This window comes from Lampetra fluviatilis, chromosome 74, assembly GCF_964198595.1.
Source record: "Lampetra fluviatilis chromosome 74, kcLamFluv1.1, whole genome shotgun sequence".
In the NCBI taxonomy this organism is placed as follows: Eukaryota; Metazoa; Chordata; class Hyperoartia; order Petromyzontiformes; family Petromyzontidae; genus Lampetra; species Lampetra fluviatilis.
The window spans coordinates 1,613,076-1,636,948 of record NC_136348.1 but is presented as its reverse complement, the minus strand read 5'-3'; the positions used below and the strand labels follow the sequence as shown (position 1 = coordinate 1,636,948).

Below are 23,873 nucleotides of genomic sequence, written 5' to 3'. Positions count from 1 at the left end.
CTATTAACATACCGAAGGGTAATGTGCCCATAGTGCTTCATGCATGAATATGTAAGTGCATCTCAGTGTGTAATTGTGCGCCTATTTTGAATAAATCGAAAAGCTTTGTCCTCGATTTAAAGTGAATGCAGAGAAATTAGCATGTAACTTTAGAAAAGGAAGAGAGCGCCTTCTCGACGAGGGAGTGAACCCCAATAGGTAATATTATTTTACAGCGTTACAATGGATAGGTTGTAGTTCATAGGTTATAATATTATGTTTCACTATGATAGAGCTTAATATGTGAGAGTAGACAATATCAGAGTTGATCAAATGCGACGATCAAGGGCGTCAATCGGGTGAGTTTGATCAGAGGCTTGAATCAAAGGCGTCATCCCATCACGGAACATCACCACCCTGCGTATATCACAGCAACAGAAGCAACTACAGCAGCAACAACAGCAGCGACAACAACAGCAGCAACATCACATTTCGAGGGCGACGCAGCTACTTCCGATTCTGCTGCCCAGCTGTTTGTAGTCGGGACCTGCTCTCGCAGGACCCACACGTCTTTGGAAATGATTGCGATGATCATGTCTGAGCTGAGAATTAAGTAACTCAAGATTACTTTGTTTAACCATAACTTTAGGTAGGTTAGTGTCATCGGGGCTCTGTGAATACTACTCTTGAATGAAATCACACTCCTGAATAACCGACATTGTACTAATGTTGTACTAATTTTGGTTGATCTAGTAGAACAAGGCACGTGCCATGTCCAGACGAATTCTTATCAACAACAGTGTCCTTAAATATGATGCTAAAATAATTGTTAACGCTGGATTTAACGTGCACCTCTTAACCCCTCCCTCGCATTTACGACTAATGATTTGCATTTGCACGTAACATATATTAAAGTCCATTAAAATGCTAATACGACCATATTGTTATTCTAAAAATTGAATGCGATTCTTGCCCTGTATCCCCCCCCCACAGTTCACATATCCGACCCCCGGTTCGATTGGACAGATAATTTACATACATATCTGTATGTCCCCCAAGTTGCTCCGCCAATGGCGGGGTCAGGTAGAGGTCATAGAAGTGGGTGATCTAAAGACAGTGCATCAACTAAGGGACAAGAAAGAGAGAGTTCGAGAAGGGAAGTCGAGACCAAGTGTGGGCGAAGGTTCACGCCGAGAATGAGAGAGGGGGAGGAACGAGGTTTGGGGCTGTTTTGGCTGGTTGCTGTCTCGTCGTCGTCGTTGCTATATCGTGACGCCTGGGGTCTGAAACCGCGTTAAAGGCTAAATAAAATAACCCTCTGCAGTGTGAGTCCGGAGTCATTGCAATTGTAATGATTCATTATTTCACGGGCTAATATTGGGTTTGTGCGATTATTTTACATATTCATACCGAATATTGTTATTTGATTCCATTTAGATGAAACATTCATCCATTAGTGGACAGCTTGATATTAATACCACCAAAGGGTTATTCAAATAATTTTAATCCCATCCTGATCCTGCACCTTCCGTTTCACATATCCCACCCTTGGTTCGCACGTCCATATTACATGCATACATGTTACATACAGACATTACATTCATGCATATTACATACATGTTACATACTCACGAGTGTGAAGCTAAGAATTCGAATGAGATTCGAATATCACAATTCAATGTACGGTGTTCTAATCTGTAATACGAGTTCACAACATTATAGTTTACTATAACACTAGTTTGTAGTGTTATTTTAAAGCGTTGAAATGTATAGCTCATAGTTTAAATGTTATATTCTTAGAGGTTATAATGTTAGAGTATGCAATGTGAGTTTACAATTTGAGAGTTTGTGGACGTGCCCTATTCTCGTGGGACCCGACACGGATTTGGAAATAATTGGTATGATCATGTTTGAGCTGGGATGAGCGACTAATGTTTACTTTGATTAATCATAACTGTGTGTAGGTTAGTGCCATCGGGGCTTAGTGAATACTACTCATGAATGCACTCATACTTCTTTCGGATTTAAATTGAAATCCTGTTGGTAGAACAAGTCGCCTGCCTTTTCTAGACGAATTGTTATCTTCAAGTGCGTCCGTAAATATAGTGCTAAAATACACAGCATAGGGAAGGCTGCCTTGTTGGGGAGATGTAGTTTGGCTAAGTCGTTGTCGCCGGGTGATGACACGGATTCTGAAACAATGGAGTTAAACACTCGCTGCTTGGCCCCGTCGACAGCAGCGAAGGCTGTCATATACCGCCCCATTTACGAGTTGGCTGTATGATGTGTATAGTTGAAGGTGTTAGGTGTTGTCTTCTTCTAACAGCTATTAACGTGCCTGTGTTGTCTGTTTTTACGATTTGTCCATTGATGTTGTTTTTATTGCGGCGTTCTGTCACTTGAGTGTTGCAGTTTGTTTAAGAATTCGTCACGTGAGCGTGGTGTTTTGCTTGTGGGAATTTCGCTTTGTCACAATTTGTGATTGTCATAATAATTGTAACGATTCATAATGTCATGAGTTTATAATGGGTTTGTGCGTGTATTTATATAAATATATTCCGTCTTTTGTTTTTCGATGACATCTAGCAGTACACTATACATACATATGAGCAGAGTGCGATTCTTATACAACCAGTGTTCTTCTAATGATATTGTAATACCTTACCTACGTTTACATAGTTATAAATTAAACACTAGTTTATAATCGTTTAATGTTTAGTGTTATCGTTTATAGTATTACAGTTTACATGTTATAGAGTACAGTTTATCCCCGACATACTTCAGGATTAGGGACTGTTACGTTGATGAACGATTAACTACGGGGATCTTTCCCCTCAAGGAACACGTGTTAATCGTGTAGACAGCCAAGATGCTGCCAGTTAAGGGCACACTTGTGTGACGGAGATCCTCCACCTGAAATTCTCTTGACATAGGAACATTATAAAATAAAGACCGGACAAACATTTGTTAAAAATACGTTTTTATTCATCTGCAATCATTTTTACGTCAAAACTCGAAGGAGATATTTATTATGTCCTATGTTCACACATTTCCAGTACAATGCAAACCATATCCGTTCTAGGAATACCAAAGCGTTAAAGTATCATTCCCCATGATTTCCTTATTAGTTCACCACATTTGTTCACTGTGCGTCTATGTTGAAGTCAAGGCCATATATCCAACGAACGCGTCATCAATGTACATCCTGAAATCAGCTATCTAAAATCGATTAATACCAATCAAAAAAAGCTGTACACTTGACAAAAAAATCTTTAAAATATTGAGCAAAGATGTACCTACAGATGCATTCTAACTTTAGCACAACAGGAACACTTAACGACTACAATTGAACAATCTCACAACCAGTGCTCATTACACCACTTCGGCAAGCAATCCGATAACATTACAAACCACAACTGTGCACGTCATTAAACTCACAAAAACTGTAAAACTAAAATGGCTAAAATTACACACAAAAATACTCGATACGGATTAATAGGTATAACCACATGACATAATATTTTTTCAGTCACCCCGAGCTCTCTGGTTGACTCTCGAGCCACTCCATTACATCCAGCCATCTCTCGGGATCCAACTGCATGGGATCGAAGGTGGAAACTTCTTCAGGACTCATTGCAGCACCTTGAATTTCAGCTTTTGATTTCAGTTTCCTATCATTGTGGACCTTCTGATGCTTGTTCATGGTTGATGACCGTGCAAATGCCTTCCCACACACAGAGCACGGGAATGGCTTCTCACCAGTGTGTGTTCTCTGATGGTTTTGAAGAGTTGACGAGTGTGAAAATGCCTTCCCACACACAGGGCACAGGAATGGCTTCTCACCCGTGTGTGTTCTCTGATGACTCTGAAGATGTGATGACTGTGCAAATGCCTTCCCACACACAGGGCACAGGAATGGCTTCTCTCCCGTGTGTGTTCTCTGATGGTCTTGAAGAGTTGACGAGTGTGCAAATGCCTTCCCACACACAGGGCACAGGAATGGCATCTCACCCGTGTGTGTTCTCTGATGACTCTGAAGATGTGATGACTTTGTAAATGTCTTGCCACACACAGGGCACAGGAATGGCTTCTCGCCCGTGTGCGTTCTCTGATGGTCTTGAAGAGTTGATGAGTGTGCAAATGTCTTCCCACACACAGGGCACAGGAATGGCTTCTCGCCCTTGTGTGTTCTCTGGTGTCTCTAAAGAAGTGATGGTCGTGAAAAGGACTTCCCGCACACAGAGCAATTAAATGGCTTCTTGCCTCCGTGTACGTGGGGCTGTGGAGAGCGTCTCTGCTCCATGTGAGCGTAGTAACAGCAGCGGTGTTATCGAGTCAAAAGTACGCAATCGGCCTCGATTTAAAGTGTTTAGCGTTGAGTTTTGGATTTTGTTAACTGCTAAAACAAGAACGACACTCGCGTCTAACCGAGACGCAAAAAATTCCCGCTAATTTGACGACGAACACGTTTAAGAGTTTATCCACGAAAATAGACACTTACTAGGAGATTCACGGTATATCGATGTCTGGAACCCGTCTGAAGATGTCGCCACGAACTCTCCCGACGCAAAGTCGCCTAACTGTCGACACTGCAATTGTGCTCGCCAGGCTGCGTTGTCTGGCGGTTGAAGGGCGATCAGCAGAGCGACGAGTCGAGCGTCCAACCTCATCAAGTTCCCTCTGGAAATGGCATCGAGCTCTGCTTTTGAGCCGCCTTATAACTCCCCCCCCAGGATCCAATCCTTTGTCTTTCAGGATATTTGCATTCGATTGTTCATTTTGGAAGGTACAATCCGCATGTCTATTAACATACCGAATTGTAATGTGCCCATTGTGCTTCATGCATGAATATGTAAGTGCATCTCAGTGTGTAATTGTGCGCTTATTTTGAATAAATGGAAAAACATTGTCCTCGACTTAAAGTGAATGCAGAGAAATTAGCATGTAACTTTAGAAAAGGAAGAGAGCGGCCTTCTCGACGAGGGAGTGAAACCCAATGGGTAATATTCTTTTACAGCGTTACAATGGATAGGTTGTAGTTCATAGGTTATAATATTATGTTTCACTATGATAGCGCTTAAGATGTGAGAGTCTACAATATCAGAGTTGATCAAATGCGACGATCAAGGGCGTCAATTGGTTAAGTTTGATCAGTCTTTGATCAAAGGCGTCATCCCATCACGGAACACCACCTCCCTGCGTATATAACAGCAACAGAAACAACTACAGCAGCAACAACAGCAGCGACAACAACAGCAGCAACATCACATTTCGAGGGCGGCGCAGCTACTTCCGATTCTGCTGCCAAGCTGTTTGTAGTCGGGACCTGCTCTTGCAGGACCCCACACGTCTTTGGAAATGATTGCGATGATCATGTCTGAGTTGAGAATTAAGTCACTCAAGATTACTTTGTTTAACCATAACTTTAGGTAGGTTAGTGTCATCGGGGCTCTGTGAATACTACTCATGAATGAAATCACACTCCTGAATAACCGACATTGTACTAATGTTGTACTAATTTTGGTTGATCTAGTAGAACAAGGCACGTGCCATGTCCAGACGAATTCTTATCAACAACAGTGTCCTTAAATATGATGCTAAAATAAATGTTAACGCTGGATTTAACGTGCACCTCTTAACCCCTCCCTCGCATTTACGACTAACGATTTGCATTTGCACGTAACATATATTAAAGTCCATTAAAATGCTAATACGACCATATTGTTATTCTAAAAATTGAATGCGATTCTTGCCCTGTACCCCCCCCCCACAGTTCACATATCCGACCCCCGGTTCGATTGAACAGATAATTTACATACATATCTGTATGTCCCCCAAGTTGCTCCGCCCATGGCGGGGTCAGGTAGAGGTCATAGAGGTGGGTGATCTAAAGACAGTGCATCAACTAAGGGACAAGAAAGAGAGAGTTCGAGAAAGGAAGGCGAGACCAAGTGTTGGCGGAGGTTCACGCCGAGAATGAGAGAGGGGGAGGAACGAGGTTTGGGGCTGTTTTGGCTGGTTGCTGTCTCGTCGTCGTCGTTGCTATATCGTGACGCCTGGGGTCTGAAACCGCGTTAAAGGCTAAATAAAATAACCCTCTGCAGTGTGAGTCCGGAGTCATTGCAATTGTAATGATTAATTATTTCACGGGCTAATATTGGGTTTGTGCGATTATTTTACATATTCATACTGAATATTGTTATTTGATTCCATTTAGATGGAACATTCATCCATTAGTGGACAGCTTGATATTAATACCACCAAAGTGTTATTCAAATAATTTTAATCCCATCCTGATCCTGCACCTTCCGTTTCACATATCCCACCCTTGGTTCGCACGTCCATATTACATGCATACATGTTACATACAGACATTACATTCATGCATATTACATACATGTTACATACTCACGAGTGTGAAGCTAAGAATTCGAATGAGATTCGAATATCACAATTCAATGTACGGTGTTCTAATCTGTAATACGAGTTCACAACATTATAGTTTACTATGACACTAGTTTGTAGTGTTATTTTAAAGCGTTGAAATGTATAGCTCATAGTTTAAAGGTTATATTCTTAGAGGTTATAATGTTAGAGTATGCAATGTGAGTTTACAATTTGATAGTTTGTGGACGTGCCCTATTCTCGTGGGACCCGACACGGATTTGGAAATAATTGGTATGATCATGTTTGAGCTGGGATGAGCGACTAATGTTTACTTTGATTAATCATAACTGTGTGTAGGTTAGTGCAATCGGGGCTTAGTGAATACTACTCATGAATGAACTCATACTTCTTTTGGATAGAAATTTGAAATAGTGTTGGTAGAACAAGTCGCCTGCCTTTTCTAGACGAATTGTTATCTTCAAGTGCGTCCGTAAATATACTGCTAAAATACACAGCATAGGGAAAGCTGCCTTGTTTGGGAGATGTAGTTTGGCTAAGGCACTGTGGCCGGGTGATGACACGGATTCTCAAACAATGGAGTTAAACACTCGCTGCTTGGCCCCGTCGACAGCAGCGAAGGCTGTCATATACCGCCCCATTTACGAGTTTGCTCTTTGGGGCTGTATAATGTGTATAGTTGAAGGTGCTAGGTGTTGTCTTCTTCTAACAGCTACTAACGTGCGTGTGTTGTCTGTTTTTAGGATTTGTCCATTGATGTTTTTTTTTTATTGCGGCGTTTATTTGTTGAGTTCTGTCACTTGAGTGTTGCAGTTTGTTTAAGAATTCGTCACGTGAGCGTGGTGTTTTGCATGTGGGAATTTCGCTTTGTCACAATTTGTGATTGTTATAATAATTGTAACGATTCATAATCTCATGCGTTTATAATGGGTTTGTGCGTGATTCTTATACGACCACGCTGTGATTCTAATGATATTATAATACCTTACCTCCGTTTATATGGTTATAAATTAAACACTGGTTTATAATCGTTTAATGTTTAGTGTTATCGTTTTTAGTATTACAGTTTACATGTTATAGAGTACAGTTTATCCCCGACATACTTAGGGATTAGGGACTGGTACGTTGATGAACGATTAATAATGGGGCCCTTTCCCCTCCAGGAACACATGTTAATGGGGAGACAGCCAAGATGCTGCCGGTTAAGGGCAGATGTGTGACGAAGATCCTCCACATGAAACTCGCTTAAAACACGTTGTTGATATGAATAAATAAACGGACACACATTTGTTAAAAAACGTTTTTATTCATCTGCAATCATTTTTAAGTCAAAACTCGAACCGAATGTATTATGTCCTATGTTCAAACAGTTACAATACAACGCAAACCATATCCGTTCCAGGAATACCAAAGCGTTAAAGTATCATTCCCCATTATTTCCTTATTAGTTCACCACATTTGTTCACAGTGCGTCTATGTTGAAGTCAAGGTCATATATCCAACGAACGCGTCATCAATGTACATCCCTAAATCGGTTATCTAAAGTCGATTAATACCAACCAAAAAAAGCTATATTCTTGAAAAAACCCGTTTAAAATGTTGAGAAAAGATCTAACTAAAAATGCATTCCAACTTTAGCTCAACAGGAAGACTTAAACACTACAATATTGTCCGGAATTGAATCATATCACAACCACTGCTCATCACGCCACTTCGGCAAGTAATCCTATAACATTACAAACCACCATTGTGCACGTCATTAAACTCTCACAAAAACTGTAAAACTAACAAATATTACCTGACGTAATATTTGTTCAGTCATCCCTGACTCTCGGTTTGATCGTCGAGCCACTCCATTACATCCAGCCATCTCTCGTGATCCAACTGCATGGGATCGAAGGTGGAAATTCTTCAAGACTCATTGCAGCACCTTGAACTTCAGCTTTTGATTTCAGTTTCCTATCATTGTGGACCTTTTGATGCGTGTTAAGATTTGACGACTGTGAAAATGCCTTCCCACACACAGGGCACAGGAATGGCTTATCGCCCGTGTGTGCTCTCTGATGAATCTGAAGATGTGATGACTGTGCAAATGTCTTCCCACACACAGAGCACAGGAATGGCTTCTCGCCAGTGTGTGTTTTCTGGTGTCTCTTAAGATGTGATGGCCGTGAAAATGACTTCCCACACACAGAGCAATTGAATGGCTTCTTGCCTCCGTGTGCGTGGGGCTGTGGAGAGCGTCTCTGCTCCATGTGAGCGTAGTAACAGCAGCGGTGTTATTGAGTCAAAAGTACGCTATCGGCCGCAAGGATGTTTAGCGTTGAGTTTTAGATTTCGTTAACTGTTAAAACAAGAACGACACTCGCGTCTAACCGAGACGCAAAATAATCCCGCTAATTTGACGACGAGCACGTTTAAGAGTTTATCCGCGAAAATAGACACTTACTTGGAGATTCACGGTATATCGATGTCTGGAAGCAGTCTGAAGATGTCGCCACGAACTCTCCCGACGCAAAGTCGCCTGACTGTCGACACAGCAATTGTTCTCGCCAGGCTGCGTTGTCTCGCGGTTGAAGGGCGATCAGCAGAGCGACGAGTCGAGCGTCCAACCTCATCAAGTTCCCTCTCGAAATGGCATTGAGCTCTGCTTCTGAGCCGCCTTATAACTCCACCCCTAAGATCCAATCCTTTGTCTTTCAGGATATTTGCATTCGATTGTTAATTTTGGAAGGTACAATATGCATGTATATTAACATACCGGAGGGTAATGTGCCCATTGTGCTTCATGCATGAATATGTAAGAGCATCTCAGTGTGTAATTATGTGCTTATTTTGAATAAATGGAAAAACTTTGTCCTCGATATAAAGTGAATGCAGAGAAATTAGCATGTAACTTTAGAAAAGGAAGAGAGCGGCCTTCTCGACGAGGGAGTGAATCCCAATAGGTAATATTTTTTACAGCGTTACAATGGATAGGTTGTAGTTCATAGGTTATAATATTACGTTTCACTGTGATAGAGCTTAACATGTGAGAGTATACAATATCAGAGTTGATCAAATGCGACGATCAAGGGCGTCAATCGGGTGAGTTTGATCAGAGGCTTTAATCAAAGGCGTCATCCCATCACGGAACACCACCTCCCTACGTTTATCACAGCAACAGAAGCAACTACAACAGCAACAACAGCAGCGACAACAACAGCAGCAACATCACATTTCGAGGGCGACGCAGCTACTTCCGATTCTGCTGCCCAGCTGTTTGTAGTCGGGACCTGCTCTCGCAGGACCCCACACGTCTTTGGAAATAATTGCGATGATCATGTCTGAGCTGAGAATTAAGTCACTCAAAATTACTTTGTTTAACCATAACTTTAGGTAGGTTAGTGTCATAGGGGCTCTGTGAATACTACTCATGAATGAAATCACACTCCTGTATGACCAACATTGTACTAAATTTGGTTGATCGAATAGAACAAGGCACGTGCCACGTCCAGACGAATTCTTATCAACAACAGTGTCCTTAAATATGATGCTAAAATACATGCTAACACTGGATTAAACGTGCACCTCTTAACCCCTCCCTCGCATTTACGACTAATGATGTGCATTTGCACATAACATACATTCAAGCACAATAAAATGCTAATACGACCATGTCCTGGAAACCAATGCAATGTCAACCCATGAGGACTGTCTGGATGAAAACCAGCATGGAAGGGGCCCAGTGTGGGGCCGGCTATGCTAATGACATAGTCCCGTGTGTGTGTGTGTGTGATGTGAGGTCTCCTGGCAGCAGTCATTCTCAGCTGTAGTCCTGGCATCTGCTGCTCAGCTTCATTCCCCAGCTGTGGTCCCAGTGGCACCGTCTCTCTGGGGACCCGTGTGGTGTGTGTAGCGAGTATCACGGGGTGGGCGGGTAGTGTGGTGATAGTCACGGTTGGCACCGATGCACGACCACCGCAACCACCCCTACTGGGCGGTGGACCTGTCACCACAAAGCAGCACGCGGCGGAGGAGTGAGGCGATCGCTCTCGCCACGCGAGCGAGGCCCCCTCGCTTCCTCTTCTTTTCGTGCATCTCCACCTGCACCTCTTCCGTTTTCTCCTCCGTCTCATCCTCCTCCATCCCCTCTTCTTCATCCTCCGCCACCATCTTATCCTCCTCCTCTTCCTGCGCCACCTCCATCATCTCCATCTTCTTCTCCTCCGCTAGCACCATCTCTTTCTCCTTCATCTCCTCCTCAACTTCTGGCACCACCATCTCCGCCACCGTCTTCTCTTCCTCCTCTACCACCACTTTTGCCCCTTTGTCCGTCGTCTCCATGTCCTCCACCACGACCATCTGTTCATCCTTTGTTGTCTCCTTGTCCTCCATCTCCGTATTGTCTTTCTCCTCTCCCTCCATGTTCTCCTCCATTGTCACCATCACAATCTCGTCCTCCTTTGCCTTCTCTTCCTCCGATTTCTCCTCCTCTGTCTCTACCTCATACTCCATCATCTCCTTCACCTCTTCCTTCGTCTCCTTCTCCATAACCTCTGTCTTCACTTCAAAGGCCTGGACGAGTGAGGAAGAGGGCTGAGCTGGCTCAGATCTGTGAAGAGACAACACGACACCGTTCCACCTTGCTGCTACGGCAGACATGGCCATCTTCCCATCGTCCGTGGGTGGAATGTGTGGCGGATTAATTCGAGCTGAATAGAAACAGCAATACCGACATGGCCAGTGAGTGTGCTTAGTATTGGTGCTGTCATTCTCATGGCGCCAGGCTATCCTTGAGATAGGTGCAGCTGTGTCTCACACAGACTGCTGTAGTTTCACAGTAGTGGGTGGCGTTGCTGTGCAAATTCATCTGAATAATTTGAAGTGACATTTTTGGTTCTTTCGGTAAAGTCACGTTTCGATTGCAACACAAGCAATCATCATCAGGTGGGAAACCACAGAAATAAACTTTCTTGCAATAACGACAAGGCCATCGAAACGTGATTTAATTTATTTTATTTCATACCTATGTGAATTTACCGATATAACCAAAGAGTATGGATCCCTGCAGTCACGAAAAATGAAAATCTATATTGACATTTTTCTATATGTATATTCTAATTGACCCCTTGCACATAATGTCCTAAGCATTTCAAATGGCATCGATAGAGATCCTGAACGTCCACTGTGACGGAATGGGTGTGGATCTGTGTGGTCAATGCAGCAGCAATAATAGCCAAGGCGGGAAGCAAGATCTGAACTGTAAGCGGTGAAGAATGCGTGCACGACCATTTGGCCGCTTCAACACATCCATTGCATGCGATGAGCCTCTCGCATCTCTCATCTCATCGCGTTTTAAATTGGACACCCCTCTCAGTGGTAGCTGTCGCTGTGCATTACAAGGCGACTTGGCAGCTGGCCTAGAAACAGGCGATAGTCAGCGAAAATCTCACGGTGGATGGAGGGTTACATGGTGAAGATATGCCCACTTTGTTATGTGGTCTAACCCAGAAACCAGTTTTGAAAAATAAATCTGTCCACAGTATAGCGGAATGTACACGTGGGGTTTGCAGTGTCTGTGAATTTTGAGAGCGCGACAGGGCTTGAGCACCTGTGCGTCACAGCAACATTGACCTGGCTTTGATTTCCACGTTTGGCCACATTCTCCGTGTGGATTATGCAGCCACCTGTTCTGGGAAGGTTCTGCAGCTTTCTCCCTGTTACTGAACCCACACAAGCAATGCAAATCGTTCAATTTGGATCGCAAACAGTAGCAACTTTGTTGCAAAATGCGAGCAAACTTGGCAGGATCCTCCTGAAAAAAAGTTTCGTGACTGAGTAAGGCTGATGCTGCGTGAGAAGCATGGCAATAAATAACAAAAATAAACACACAGGGGATGCACAAGCAGACTGGTTTACCGTGGCTCAGCGACTCCGGAGTTTTCTTTATCTTCTTGGAAGCCCTCTTCTCCAAAGCTCTGAGCAATTGGGCCCCACACAGGATTGGAGTATGTGGCGGCGGTGGTGGTAGCGGTGGTGGCGGTGGCAGTGGTGGTGGTGCTGCTGGTGGTATCGGTCTGGAGCCATTGTCGCTCGATCTTGGCGAGACGCTCCTCCTCCTCCTCGAGGCGCTTTTGCTCCACAAGACGCTTCTCCTCCATCAAGTGCTCCTCCTCTTGACGCTTCACCTCAACGAGGCGCTTCTCCTGCATGAGACGTTTCTCCTCGAGGAGCTTCACCTTGCGAAAGCGCCTCTCCTCAAGACGCTTCTTCTTCTTCTTCTCGAGACGCTTCACCTCAAAGAGGCGATTCTCCTCCATGAGGCGATTCTCCTCCATGAGGTGCTTCTCTTCCTCGACCTGCTGCACTTCATTGAGGCGCTGCTCCTCGACAAGGCGCTTCTCTTCTTCCACCCGCTTCTCCTCCACGAGGCGCTTCTCTTCCTTGACCCGCTTCACATCGATGAGGCGCTTCTCTCCCTCCAGATGCTTCTCCTTGAGACGCTTCACCTCGCGAAGGCGCTTCTCCTCCATGAAGCACGTTTCTTCAAGGAGGCGCTTTTCCATGACGCGTTTGACGTCGTTGAGGATTTTGTTTCGAAGGCACTTCTGCTCCGTTTGGTGCTTCACCTTGGCGAGGTGCTTCACCTCATTGGGGCGCTTCTCTTCCATTGGGCATTTCTCCTTCGCAAGGCGCTTGTCCTCCTGGAGACGCTTCACTCCGCTGAAGTTCTTCACCTCCCCAATGCTCCTCTGTTCACGCGAAGATAAGCACATGACTATTCAGACATGTTCACTCAGGACAAAATATATTCTCGCAGGCACACAAACATAGACGGGCACATAGACAAACAAAAATGCATACTAGCACATCTATGTACGGATGAAAACATGCACATTAATTCATGGCATGACGTGATGATGGAGGGATGGAGTGATGGTGTTGAGAGATGGTGTTGTGATATGGAGAGGTGAAATTGTGGAATGTTCTGGAGAGACGGTGCCTTGTGATGGTATTGACACTTTATGAGGCTCTATGATATTGTATTGATTCGCGATTTGAAGCTTTCGTGACTGCAAGGATTCCAACTCACGTATGTGACTTTACCGAAAAAACTTAAGAAAGAGTCACATACGTGACTTTTCCGAAAAAACTAAGAGTATATTGTATTGAGTTGGTGGTGGTGTGGTGTGATGAGAAAGGTGATGTGAAGAGATGGTGTGGTGATGTGAGGTGTAGTGATGTTTTGGTGCAATGGTGTGGGAGTGTGGAGAGAATGTGGTGTTTGACCCCCATAGACCCCATACACACCTTTGGGGAGGAATGATCGTAGCTTTGGCCTGGGAAAGGGTCCACTTCATCCATAATGTCCCCCCACGTGGTCGACTGGCGCCATAACTCCCGGGCTACGGAAAACAAAATTAATTCAAAGGACGAGTAATGTATTAGAGAACGAAGCACGTGGATATTCACGCAACTAATTCTGAGATCCCTGTAATTACCTCTTAACACATAACATGACCTGCTGTTGAGAAACATTAGTTACATGACAGTAAAACTTTGCAAGTAATATTTTTGTAAGGATGTTGAGATCATCAATTTCATAAAGTTGAGACCCCAATTTAAACCAATATGGCTGAAACTCGGTTCTAAATCCATGCTGTCTGCACACTTGACCGTTACCTCTTCCCCTCACCACCAAGCCACGTCTACTAAAAATAATTAATCAGGGAGCTGCCTCCTCTGCATTAAAACCAAGTGCTGCAGGTATTTGGGACTTACCATCATAGTCCTCCAAGATGTCAGCCCACTTGCGTTGTCTGTCCATGTTTTGTGGTGAAGAAGTCGTTTCTGTTTGATGTTGGAGGGCCTGGGGAGGTTGTAAAAACCCTCAGATTTAGCAACCTTTTGAATCACTCATCCTCTCAATTATTACATATTTGACCACTCGCTGTACCAATCCAATCACTTTCGTGCCGTTTGTTTTACAAGTCCACTCACTCGCTTGTTTGCCCACTCACGCGTGCGTCAGATCACTCACTCATCCACCCACGCGAACATATTTATTCCAACTGCCTATTGCATTAAACATAATCGCCAGACATAACCGTGATGTTTAACCTCTAATCCAGACAAGCATGTTGATGCACAGCCCATTTGTATTAATCGACTGCTTGATAAAGGCCCCCCTATATCTTGTAGGTCATTGGGGTCAAATGACCATACGTACATCATTTGTTATAACCCGAGAATGACGTCGTAGGTCACGTGATGTCAGAGGTACCGCCCATGTGGCTGTGACATCACAGATAGGAGACGTCTATGGCAGCAGCTAGGGTCTGAACTAAAAGGCAGACTCCTCCCCCGTGTTGGATAACATTCAATACATGTAATGCAGGGCACAATTATGCAGGCAATCAGAACACAATCATTATAGACATGTTAATCATATTATATGACATTTAAACAGGTTAGTTATGAACGTACTTAAATGTTGACTTGCTTTGGGTCTAAACAATGACAGTAACAGCAACATATCAGAGCATGCCAAGTAATCAAACTAATAGTCCTAATTTGGTTGCAGAAAATCAAAATACCAACATATACAAAAATAATGAAGATTTAGTTTGTAGTCAAAACGTGCAATAAAAATAAACAACACGCATCGTCAACAGGGACGCTCACGATAATTGTTTTTTTACCCTTCTATCTGGCAACAAAACTGACACCTTTTTACAAGGAGTCATGTTTGCATAGACCGCAATAACTGCAGTCATAATACAAACAAAAGAACATAACTCTGATAATGTGCACTGTCCTTGAAGTTGATTGGTCCACATGTTGTATATGTTGGGTGTGAAAATTTTGATGTGTTGTATGCGTGCGTGGGTGAAATTATTATGTTGTATATGTGGGTTATGAATATTCAGTGAAAATAATAATAATCAATCGAAATTTGGCCAAAGGTGTAATTATCCGGAAATACTTTAATCCATGTAATTACGCACATTTAATTATGCCAATTCGAGAGGTAATTGTAGTAATTATGCGAGTGGGTGTAATTATGATAATGCAAGTCGTTATGATAACCAGACTCCGCCTCGGTGACGAGGGTGGGTTATCGATCGGAATAAGGCAATTAATCGTATGCAGTTATGCAGGTGTGGTGTAAGTATACAAGATTAACTTAGATTAACTCGGCCTCGTTGTCTAGGTTCGTCTCATTCTCGCTTATTTAGGTCCCCGGTTCGCCCCGTTATCGCTTTAACATTTACTGAGTATGTGTTAGTGTGTTTATTAAGGTCACCAAGTTCAGATCTCAACGCAGAAGCAGATCTTATGCATAGTTCAGGAAAGAATCACACAACCACTTCTGTATTAATCAATTTATTACTAATTCAACCTCAACTATGATATAGTATGCGAACTCTCAATCCCGGAACGTCAACACGGCATCAATACAGTATCATCAATGATTGTCTGATTTCACTTGACAACGGCACATGGATCCCTCGTAACGCGATGGTTGTTAGTGAGAGAGAGTCGTTAAAACATGCAAATACTATGCTAAGAAAACCTTAACGTTAATGAATGATTATACTTGAAAGATTATACGGCGATAAAACACAATCAAAAACAGTTATTATTCTTAAAGGCACCAATCTCAACAGATACATCGGCAGGTTATCTGACAACAGAATGCTCGGAGTAAAGGCCTGCAACGGCGCTCCTTTTCCGAAGATCTGCTGGGAATTTAAGCGATTAAGAGTACAGTCCACTAAATATTAAAGATAATACTCTTATAAATGACGGATGGCCATCACTCGGTCTCGAGTTTTTCTTCACAGCCACGGATGGCTTATGGGTTCGAGTGGGTTTGAGTGGTAAGAGTTGTCTTCAATAGTCAGTGTTCGGAGTCGGTTCTTTATGTCAAACAGACGCCAGGTGGTCGTGTGGTGAGGGGGCGGTGCGCGTCATACGTATTAGTCGCTCCTCTGTCGCCGTGGTGAATTTGGTTCGGATGTCCGTTGACACGCTGTCGTAATTCGGAACCCGGTCGGTAGGTGGCGCCCACAGCTCGCTCGCAGCGTCGTCGCCAAACCGCGATTCTCGCGGCAGCAGGGAAACCGCCGACTCGGCAGAGGTTGGCTGTCGCGGCCGAGTTGAGCTGTCAAGCGGGTCTTGCCCGCCTGCAGAGGAGATGGGGAGCCGCTTGAGTCGAGCCCCGAGAGCCGTCTGAACTCGGCTGAGTCCCAGAAGCTGAAGAGTCGAGCCGACCCGTTAGTCGCAGCTCGCCCTTGAGTCGACCCGCTCGGTCGAGCTGAAGATGAGTCGAGCCGACCCGCTCGGTCGAGCTCGCTCCGGAGCCGACCCACTGGTCGAACTCGTGATGAGTTGACTCCTGGTCGAACTGGTTTCCAATGCTCAGGGTCCTTTCTTTTATGCCGAAAAATCCCTTTGGGTCCTGCCCACAAGGCGGGGTTTTCTTTTGATTTACTGTGTCAGGATCTGCCCGTGTGTAGGTGTGTTCATGTGTGTGTCCGTACGTCCGTGTGTCCTTGTGTGCATCACCCATGGTATTTTCCGTTGTCATACTCCCTCCATAAAATCCATGAGCAAACAATCAGATGTTACAAATTGCCTCGAAGTCGTCTCTCTGTCTGGGTGCAATATTATCTCTTGTCTGGCCTCCTTCATGAACCAAAACACAGACGTTACAAATCGTCTCACCGGCGTTTCTGTCCGTGTTGCACGACCTGGAGGGAGGGGCACACTCCCTCCGACCCTCACAGACGCACACAGACATGGTTAAAAAGTTTTAAATTAACATTTGTCCCTTACCATTTCCCAGTTATGATTCTGTATGTAGCCTAAGGTGTGTCGTTTCCCATCGTGGTGCTTGACCCAAGTGGAGGTGCCTCCCCGAGCACATACACACTCCCATCCCGCGCTGCGGGGATACAAAGACGGCCGGGATCTCCCTTTCTCTCCGACCCTGGGTTTAACATCGCTATTTTATTATGTATTTTATTTCGACCTAGTGGTGATTTATCCCGCTATCCTGGCTTTTCATAAGTTTTACTTTTGTCTTTCATGCATAGGCTTATTATTATTAATTTCTTTCCGATATCTTAGGTTAAGGGGTAAGTTTCTTGATCCTAGGAATTCGTATTCCTTGGTGTCTGCATGGTTATATAAGCGGAATATAGTTGACGGTGAATAGCGTTAACATTGATGTTATGTACGATATTATGTATCGTGATGTTTTTAACTTAACTTGTTGGTCAGGCTTCACTGACATGAAGTTGTATTTCATAGCCTGGCAGTCTTTGCCTCACTCTGTCTCTGCTCGCCGGTGTTGTTGCTGTCCAGCTGACGCCGTTAACTCAAGGCCTCATTAATTTCCGTCACTTCTTGTAGGTGAGGGCGGTTGAACCTTGGAGTCAGTTCTGGTTTTTGTCTGCTTGCTTTTTCTGATGTCCCCTGACCCCGGGAGTTATCATTCCTACTTTATGGCCTGTCGCAGCCCGACTCGCTGTTGTTGGCTTGGTGTGTTGTTCCCGGCTTTTTGCTTACGTTTGCAGTTCGCCGTGCTCTTAATTTCCTTCCCTCTTCAACCTTATATCGACTATTCGCTCCTATCTGGGTGCGATTCAATTTTGACTTAGGAAGGTTCTGATTGTCATATGCTTCGGGTCGAGTTGTATATTAAAGTATGGAAATAACATTCATATTGACTTAATGATGGTGATGGTTCAGTAGGCGTAACTTGTGGCCTGGTTTAATTGGAGTGGGTGTGAATATCAATAACTTTAGCCTACCCTGTTGTTAAATTCTGATTTTAACGTTGCTTTAATAGCAATACAGAATAATTGAGCTTTTCGACTTAACTAGGCGAACACGAACTTTTGGTGACCTCCGCAGCCTTGTTATTCAGCTGAGTCTGCATCCTTGATATACAACGCTCTTATTCGTCTCACTGTGGTCATCCAACCTTCTGCTCTGGGAGTGTTATTCTTAATTTCAGGTCAAAGGCCCCCTCACGGTTCAGCCGGGCAGGGTTGTTAATCAGCTCCCTCCCCTGTGCACACAGCGTTGCTGACCCACTTCATTTGACCACTCACCCTGGATTTAATAATTTAATTCCTTAAAACCATGCAGGATGGTTGGCTTTTTGCCTTAATTATGTCTGGCTGACTCTCCCACTGTCTCTGCCGCCTGCACGGGTGACATATGCCCGTTCATCAGGCCCCCTCCTTCCTTGAAGCAAGGTTGCAAATTCTGTCATCCTAGCCCTCCTCCAGTCCATTACTTAACAACACCTGGTTTTTGCAGCCTGCTGCTTTTTGGGGTGTTTTCATTCATTATATATCAAGTAAAAAGATAATATATAAAAATATCAAGTTTGGAAGAAGGCTTAGGATACAACATTCCGCCCTTTTAAAAATGGCCAGTGGTCAAATGGCCACGGGTTATTTTTAAAAAAATGTATACCCTTCTTCCATCATGAACCATCGATTGTCCTCAAGTTTTGCTGCTATTTCCTTACAACGCGCGCGTACGTGTCACAACTTAACATGGTTATATGTGACAAAGAAAAAAATATTCTAAAGGAAGGTAAAACGATAAGGAAGGGAGAAATTATTCTATTGACTACGTGTTATAGGAGATATCGTTAAAAAGATAGTTTCTACGGTTATTCTTGGGTGGCATCATCAGGCCTTGGCTCCCTTCTAGCTTGGCAAGGTACGTTAGCAGGAGCGTGAGCAGGAGGGCTGCCATTTCCTGGAAAACATGTTACATATTATCGTAGTGTGATATGCCCATTAGTTTAGTTCCCCAGAGATTGGTGTTTTATTCTGAGTTAATTTTTTATGTCCTAAGGTTAAGTGTACTATGCACTTAAGCTTCCTGGAATTCGTATTCTTTAGTTTTTATTTTTTTTGGAAGGTCGTGTAGGTAGGAAACATATAATAATAGGAAAAAAAAAAATATTATTGTTTGTTGGTTAATTATCTTTGTTAAGTTTCTACTTTTCGGTACGGAAAACGTTAAGAAACGCGAAGTTTCAACCGTTATTTATTCTGCCCTTATCTGTATCTCTAGATGTCTTGGGAGGCTAGTCCATACATCTTTTGTCCATTTGGATGTCCATGACCTCTTTGTGACCGAACTCTCAACACTTTAACCGCCCTCCATGTTTCATGGATTCCTGGTGTTCTTGTGAGGAGAAGTGAGTTGTTTCATTAATTAATTAAAAAAAGGTATATATATATAAAAATTAAAAAAAAATTATTATATTTTTTTTTTGAATTGTTCTTAATAAAAAAAAAATAGACACAACAATCCGCCCGTTTGAAATTATCAGGGGTCGATTTGGCCACTGGCGAATTTCCAAACCAAGTAAATGCCCCTTTTTTGTGTTATGAATCTATAAGCCACCCTCACTCTCGGCGGTTATTTCTTACGACGCGCGCATATGTATCACAATCGTAACATGGTTACTTTTGAAATAAGCAAAAAAAAAATAAAACACCACGTTAAACATCGGTACTAATCCATAACGCATTCCTTCCAAAGCGCGCATGTATCACAATCTTAACAAGATTACATTTGAAATATCAAAAAAAAAAATACCACAAAACTTGAACATCGATATCACCAGTTACATGGTTCTCATCCCTCATAACTCCGACGGATATTAATTTTTCCCTGTTTTTGTTAAATCCTGGGAAACGCTATGTAGCGGTTTCGAACGCATTTTTGCGTTATTTCCCTCCTGTTACATCCTTGCAATCTTTTTACCAAGTTCTGAGTGTCTGGTTTACCACTTATCACTTTGATCATTCGATCACGGTTTTCCGGTTCGTTTTTGTAATTTCCCCTCTCACTCTCTCGCGTCGTGGGAGTGTGTGGTGTAAAATTGTGCTGCACATAATCAGAATTCGCGCACACAACCAACTTCTCTACTCCGTCATCACTGGCATTCGCTCTCTCTGCGATTACATGCACATTTGCCGAGTCAGTGTGTCGATTTAATTCTGTCCCTCGTAATGTTGCCCTCTTTGTTTTTACGAGTGTGTTGGATTCCAACACCATTCCCGATACGTCATGGACATTCGTCTCCATTTTAGCACTCCGATCCACATAAATTTTGGTTTCCCTTGGATATTTTCCATTCAAAGGCTCATGCCTGCGCTCCTCAGGGCGTGTCCCTGCTGTCGGTTTTGTACTGTCCGATCACGCTTCAATGCAACCCTGTCCTTGTATTCGATCCGCGCGTCATTTACGGGAGTACTGTCCACGCCTTTGCCCGCCCTGTCACCTGCAGCCTGCCCGTATTTCTCATTGAGTTTCGGGTTTAATATCTCGGCGGGTGGGGCGCGCGTTGGCCGCTCGCTCGCGCTCACTGTGGGTCGTTCATCATGTCTTTGGACCGCATCCTGTGTTATTCCTCTATTCCCTCCTGGTATAGCCGGTGGAGGAATTGGTCGGAATTGGATCAATTGTGTTTGACCTCCCATCCTGCGATTCCTCTGAATGTTCGCATCCATACCTCCGCGGTCTGTGTAACCCCTTCCCGCTGGATGGTTATCTCGCCATCTCTGTGCGTAATTTTGGCCTCGTGTGTGTCGTGGCATGGGGTGTTGATATGGTTCTGCTCTGAACCTCTCCCCCCTACGATTCTCCTGCATGTTCGCATCCATACCTCCGCAGTCTGTGTACCTTCCCGCTGGATGGTTATCTCGCCATCTCTGTGCGTAATTTGAACCTTGCGTGTGTCGTGGGATGGGGTGTTGATATGGTTCTGCTCTGAACCTCTCCCCCCTACGATTCTCCTGCATGTCCGGCTTTATGCCGCTCTCATTCTCGTGCCAACCTCTCTCTGGGTTATTTTGCCATGTGTGCGTGCGTGTTTGCTCCGCCCTGCATTGTGGGACTGCTCGGTGATTTTTATTCCTCTCTGAGAGGCTGGGTTCTTTATCCCTCTCCCTGTGTTCTGGATCCGAATTATGATTCTTAGCTCTGTATAACCATGCCATGTACGCCTTGCTCTCTATGCGGCGTAAGGATGCGGTTTCTGGATTCACAACCATTCTCACCCTTTCGGTAATCTCTGGGCTCAAGGATTCAAAAAACATAATTTTGAACATTTTATCTCCTTCGTGGTATTGATTCACATCGCCTGCGTAATACGCTCTTTTAAATTGTACGAGGTAGTCACGTGGATCTTGGTCCATGCCCTGGGTCATCGATTTTACAGCATAAAACCCCTCAGTGAGTGTCGAATATTCTCCAAACTTCCGAATCACTGCCAGGCTCAGTTGTTTAAAATCATTTCTAACCTTGTGTGGTAGTGACTTTACCCATGGGATAGAACCTTTATTTAAGCTTCGTTTCAACAAACTCGCTTTTTCATCCCGTCTCATCAACCCTCTAATCATTGCCTCCTCTTCCACTGTCGCGATATGTGTGTGGATATCCATAGTCTTATTGTGGGGGTCAAAATCGGGAATTCTGACTAGAGCCTTGTCCATCAATTTAAGGGTTTTACTGGTGAAAAAGTATTCCGAAAGTTGATCGCCGTCAGCGTCATCATCAAACAAGTTATCATCAGGCAATCTGTCACTTTTATCTGTTCTGTGTGGGGCGTGATTAAGCGGTGTGCATTTTCTGTGTGCGCGCCCAATGCCATGTCGCTCGTGTTGCCATTTCCCTTCAGTTTTTGCCTCTGCCCTTAGCGGAGCACGTCCCGTTAACTTTACTTTAACATTTTGCTTCCCTCTATCTGTGAAGTTGTCAATCTCACATGTTTTTGTTTGCATATGTATCTCTCCATCCCTTCTCTCGAATGAGTGTGATTTAATGTTACTTCCATATTTATTCTGTGGATCCACGTCTGTGAGTTCCGCTGGTGTCGCGAGCCCTGATTTCTCCTCCCTTACGATGGTGTGAGGACATTTTTCCTCGTTTATTAGAGACGATTTCTCTCCTGTTTCCTTTCCGAATTTTCCTTTATTCCACCATCCCTGACTGTATGCCTGTGTGAGGAGGAATGAGTCCTGTCCTGCCTTCTCTGCAGCTTTTGCATCGTGTTCGCCTTTGTTACATTTTATCCAGTCAATTAGTTTCCTCCGAGGTGTGTTCGTGTTATCGATACAGCTCCCTCCCCATATGTCTCTCTGACTGTACTGCTTTGTAACAGATTGGTCGGTACGTTTTAACACAAGTTCCCCATACCCCGTCACCCATTCAAAAATTATTCTTAATCCTATCATCTCAAGTGGCAGGAGTTACTCTAGAATTCCCCTTCAGAGCACTTATAAACAATTGTATCACAGAATGCGTCAGTTCAACTCGAGCAAATAATTTCAGCCCAGCTGTCTTTGTTATACTCTGCTACTCTGGTATTTCCCTTCAGAGCGCGTTTTGTTTTGTTTTACGCCCGTTTACAATCACAAGGCAACGTCAGTTCACAACACTTTGATTAACACAACAGTGATTCGTTCCTGAATTCATGCATAAACTGTCTGCGAGAAATCCCGGGCGACGCCCCCATTATGTTGTATATGTTGGGTGTGAAAATTTTGATGTGTTGTATGCGTGCGTGGGTGAAATTATTATGTTGTATATGTGGGTTATGAATATTCAGTGAAAATAATAATAATCAATCGAAATTTGGCCAAAGGTGTAATTATCGGAAATACTTTAATCCATGTAATTACGCACATTTAATTATGCCAATTCGAGAGGTAATTGTAGTAATTATGCGAGTGGGTGTAATTATGATAATGCAAGTCGTTATGATAACCAGACTCCGCCTCGGTGACGAGGGTGGGTTATCGATCGGAATAAGGCAATTAATCGTATGCAGTTATGCAGGTGTGGTGTAAGTATACAAGATTAACTTAGATTATCTCGGCCTCGTTGTCTAGGTTCGTCTCATTCTCGCTTATTTAGGTCCCCGGTTCGCCCCGTTATCGCTTTAACATTTACTGAGTATGTGTTAGTGTGTTTATTAAGGTCACCAAGTTCAGATCTCAACGCAGAAGCAGATCTTATGCATAGTTCAGGAAAGAATCACACAACCACTTCTGTATTAATCAATTTATTACTAATTCAACCTCAACTATGATATAGTATGCGAACTCTCAATCCCGGAACGTCAACACGGCATCAATACAGTATCATCAATGATTGTCTGATTTCACTTGACAACGGCACATGGATCCCTCGTAACGCGATGGTTGTTAGTGAGAGAGAGTCGTTAAAACATGCAAATACTATGCTAAGAAAACCTTAACGTTAATGAATGATTATACTTGAAAGATTATACGGCGATAAAACACAATCAAAAACAGTTATTATTCTTAAAGGCACCAATCTCAACAGATACATCGGCAGGTTATCTGACAACAGAATGCTCGGAGTAAAGGCCTGCAACGGCGCTCCTTTTCCGAAGATCTGCTGGGAATTTAAGCGATTAAGAGTACAGTCCACTAAAT

The 23,873-nt window shown here is 43.7% G+C and overlaps 2 protein-coding genes across 2 annotated transcripts in view; one reads left to right on the top strand and one right to left on the bottom strand.

Annotated features, from left to right (window-relative positions):
• LOC144953340 (uncharacterized) overlaps positions 1 to 23,873 on the top strand; it is a gene marked incomplete at its 5' end in the record, with an annotated part of 276,268 nt that overhangs the window by 70,781 nt on the left and 181,614 nt on the right. The window lies entirely within an intron of this gene.
• LOC144953321 (uncharacterized) overlaps positions 1 to 23,873 on the bottom strand; it is a 109,447-nt gene that overhangs the window by 53,333 nt on the left and 32,241 nt on the right. The window contains 2 exon segments of the mRNA XM_078883887.1: positions 3,665 to 4,258; positions 8,358 to 8,564. Of these exon segments, the coding sequence (XP_078740013.1) occupies positions 3,665 to 4,258; positions 8,358 to 8,564 (801 nt within the window).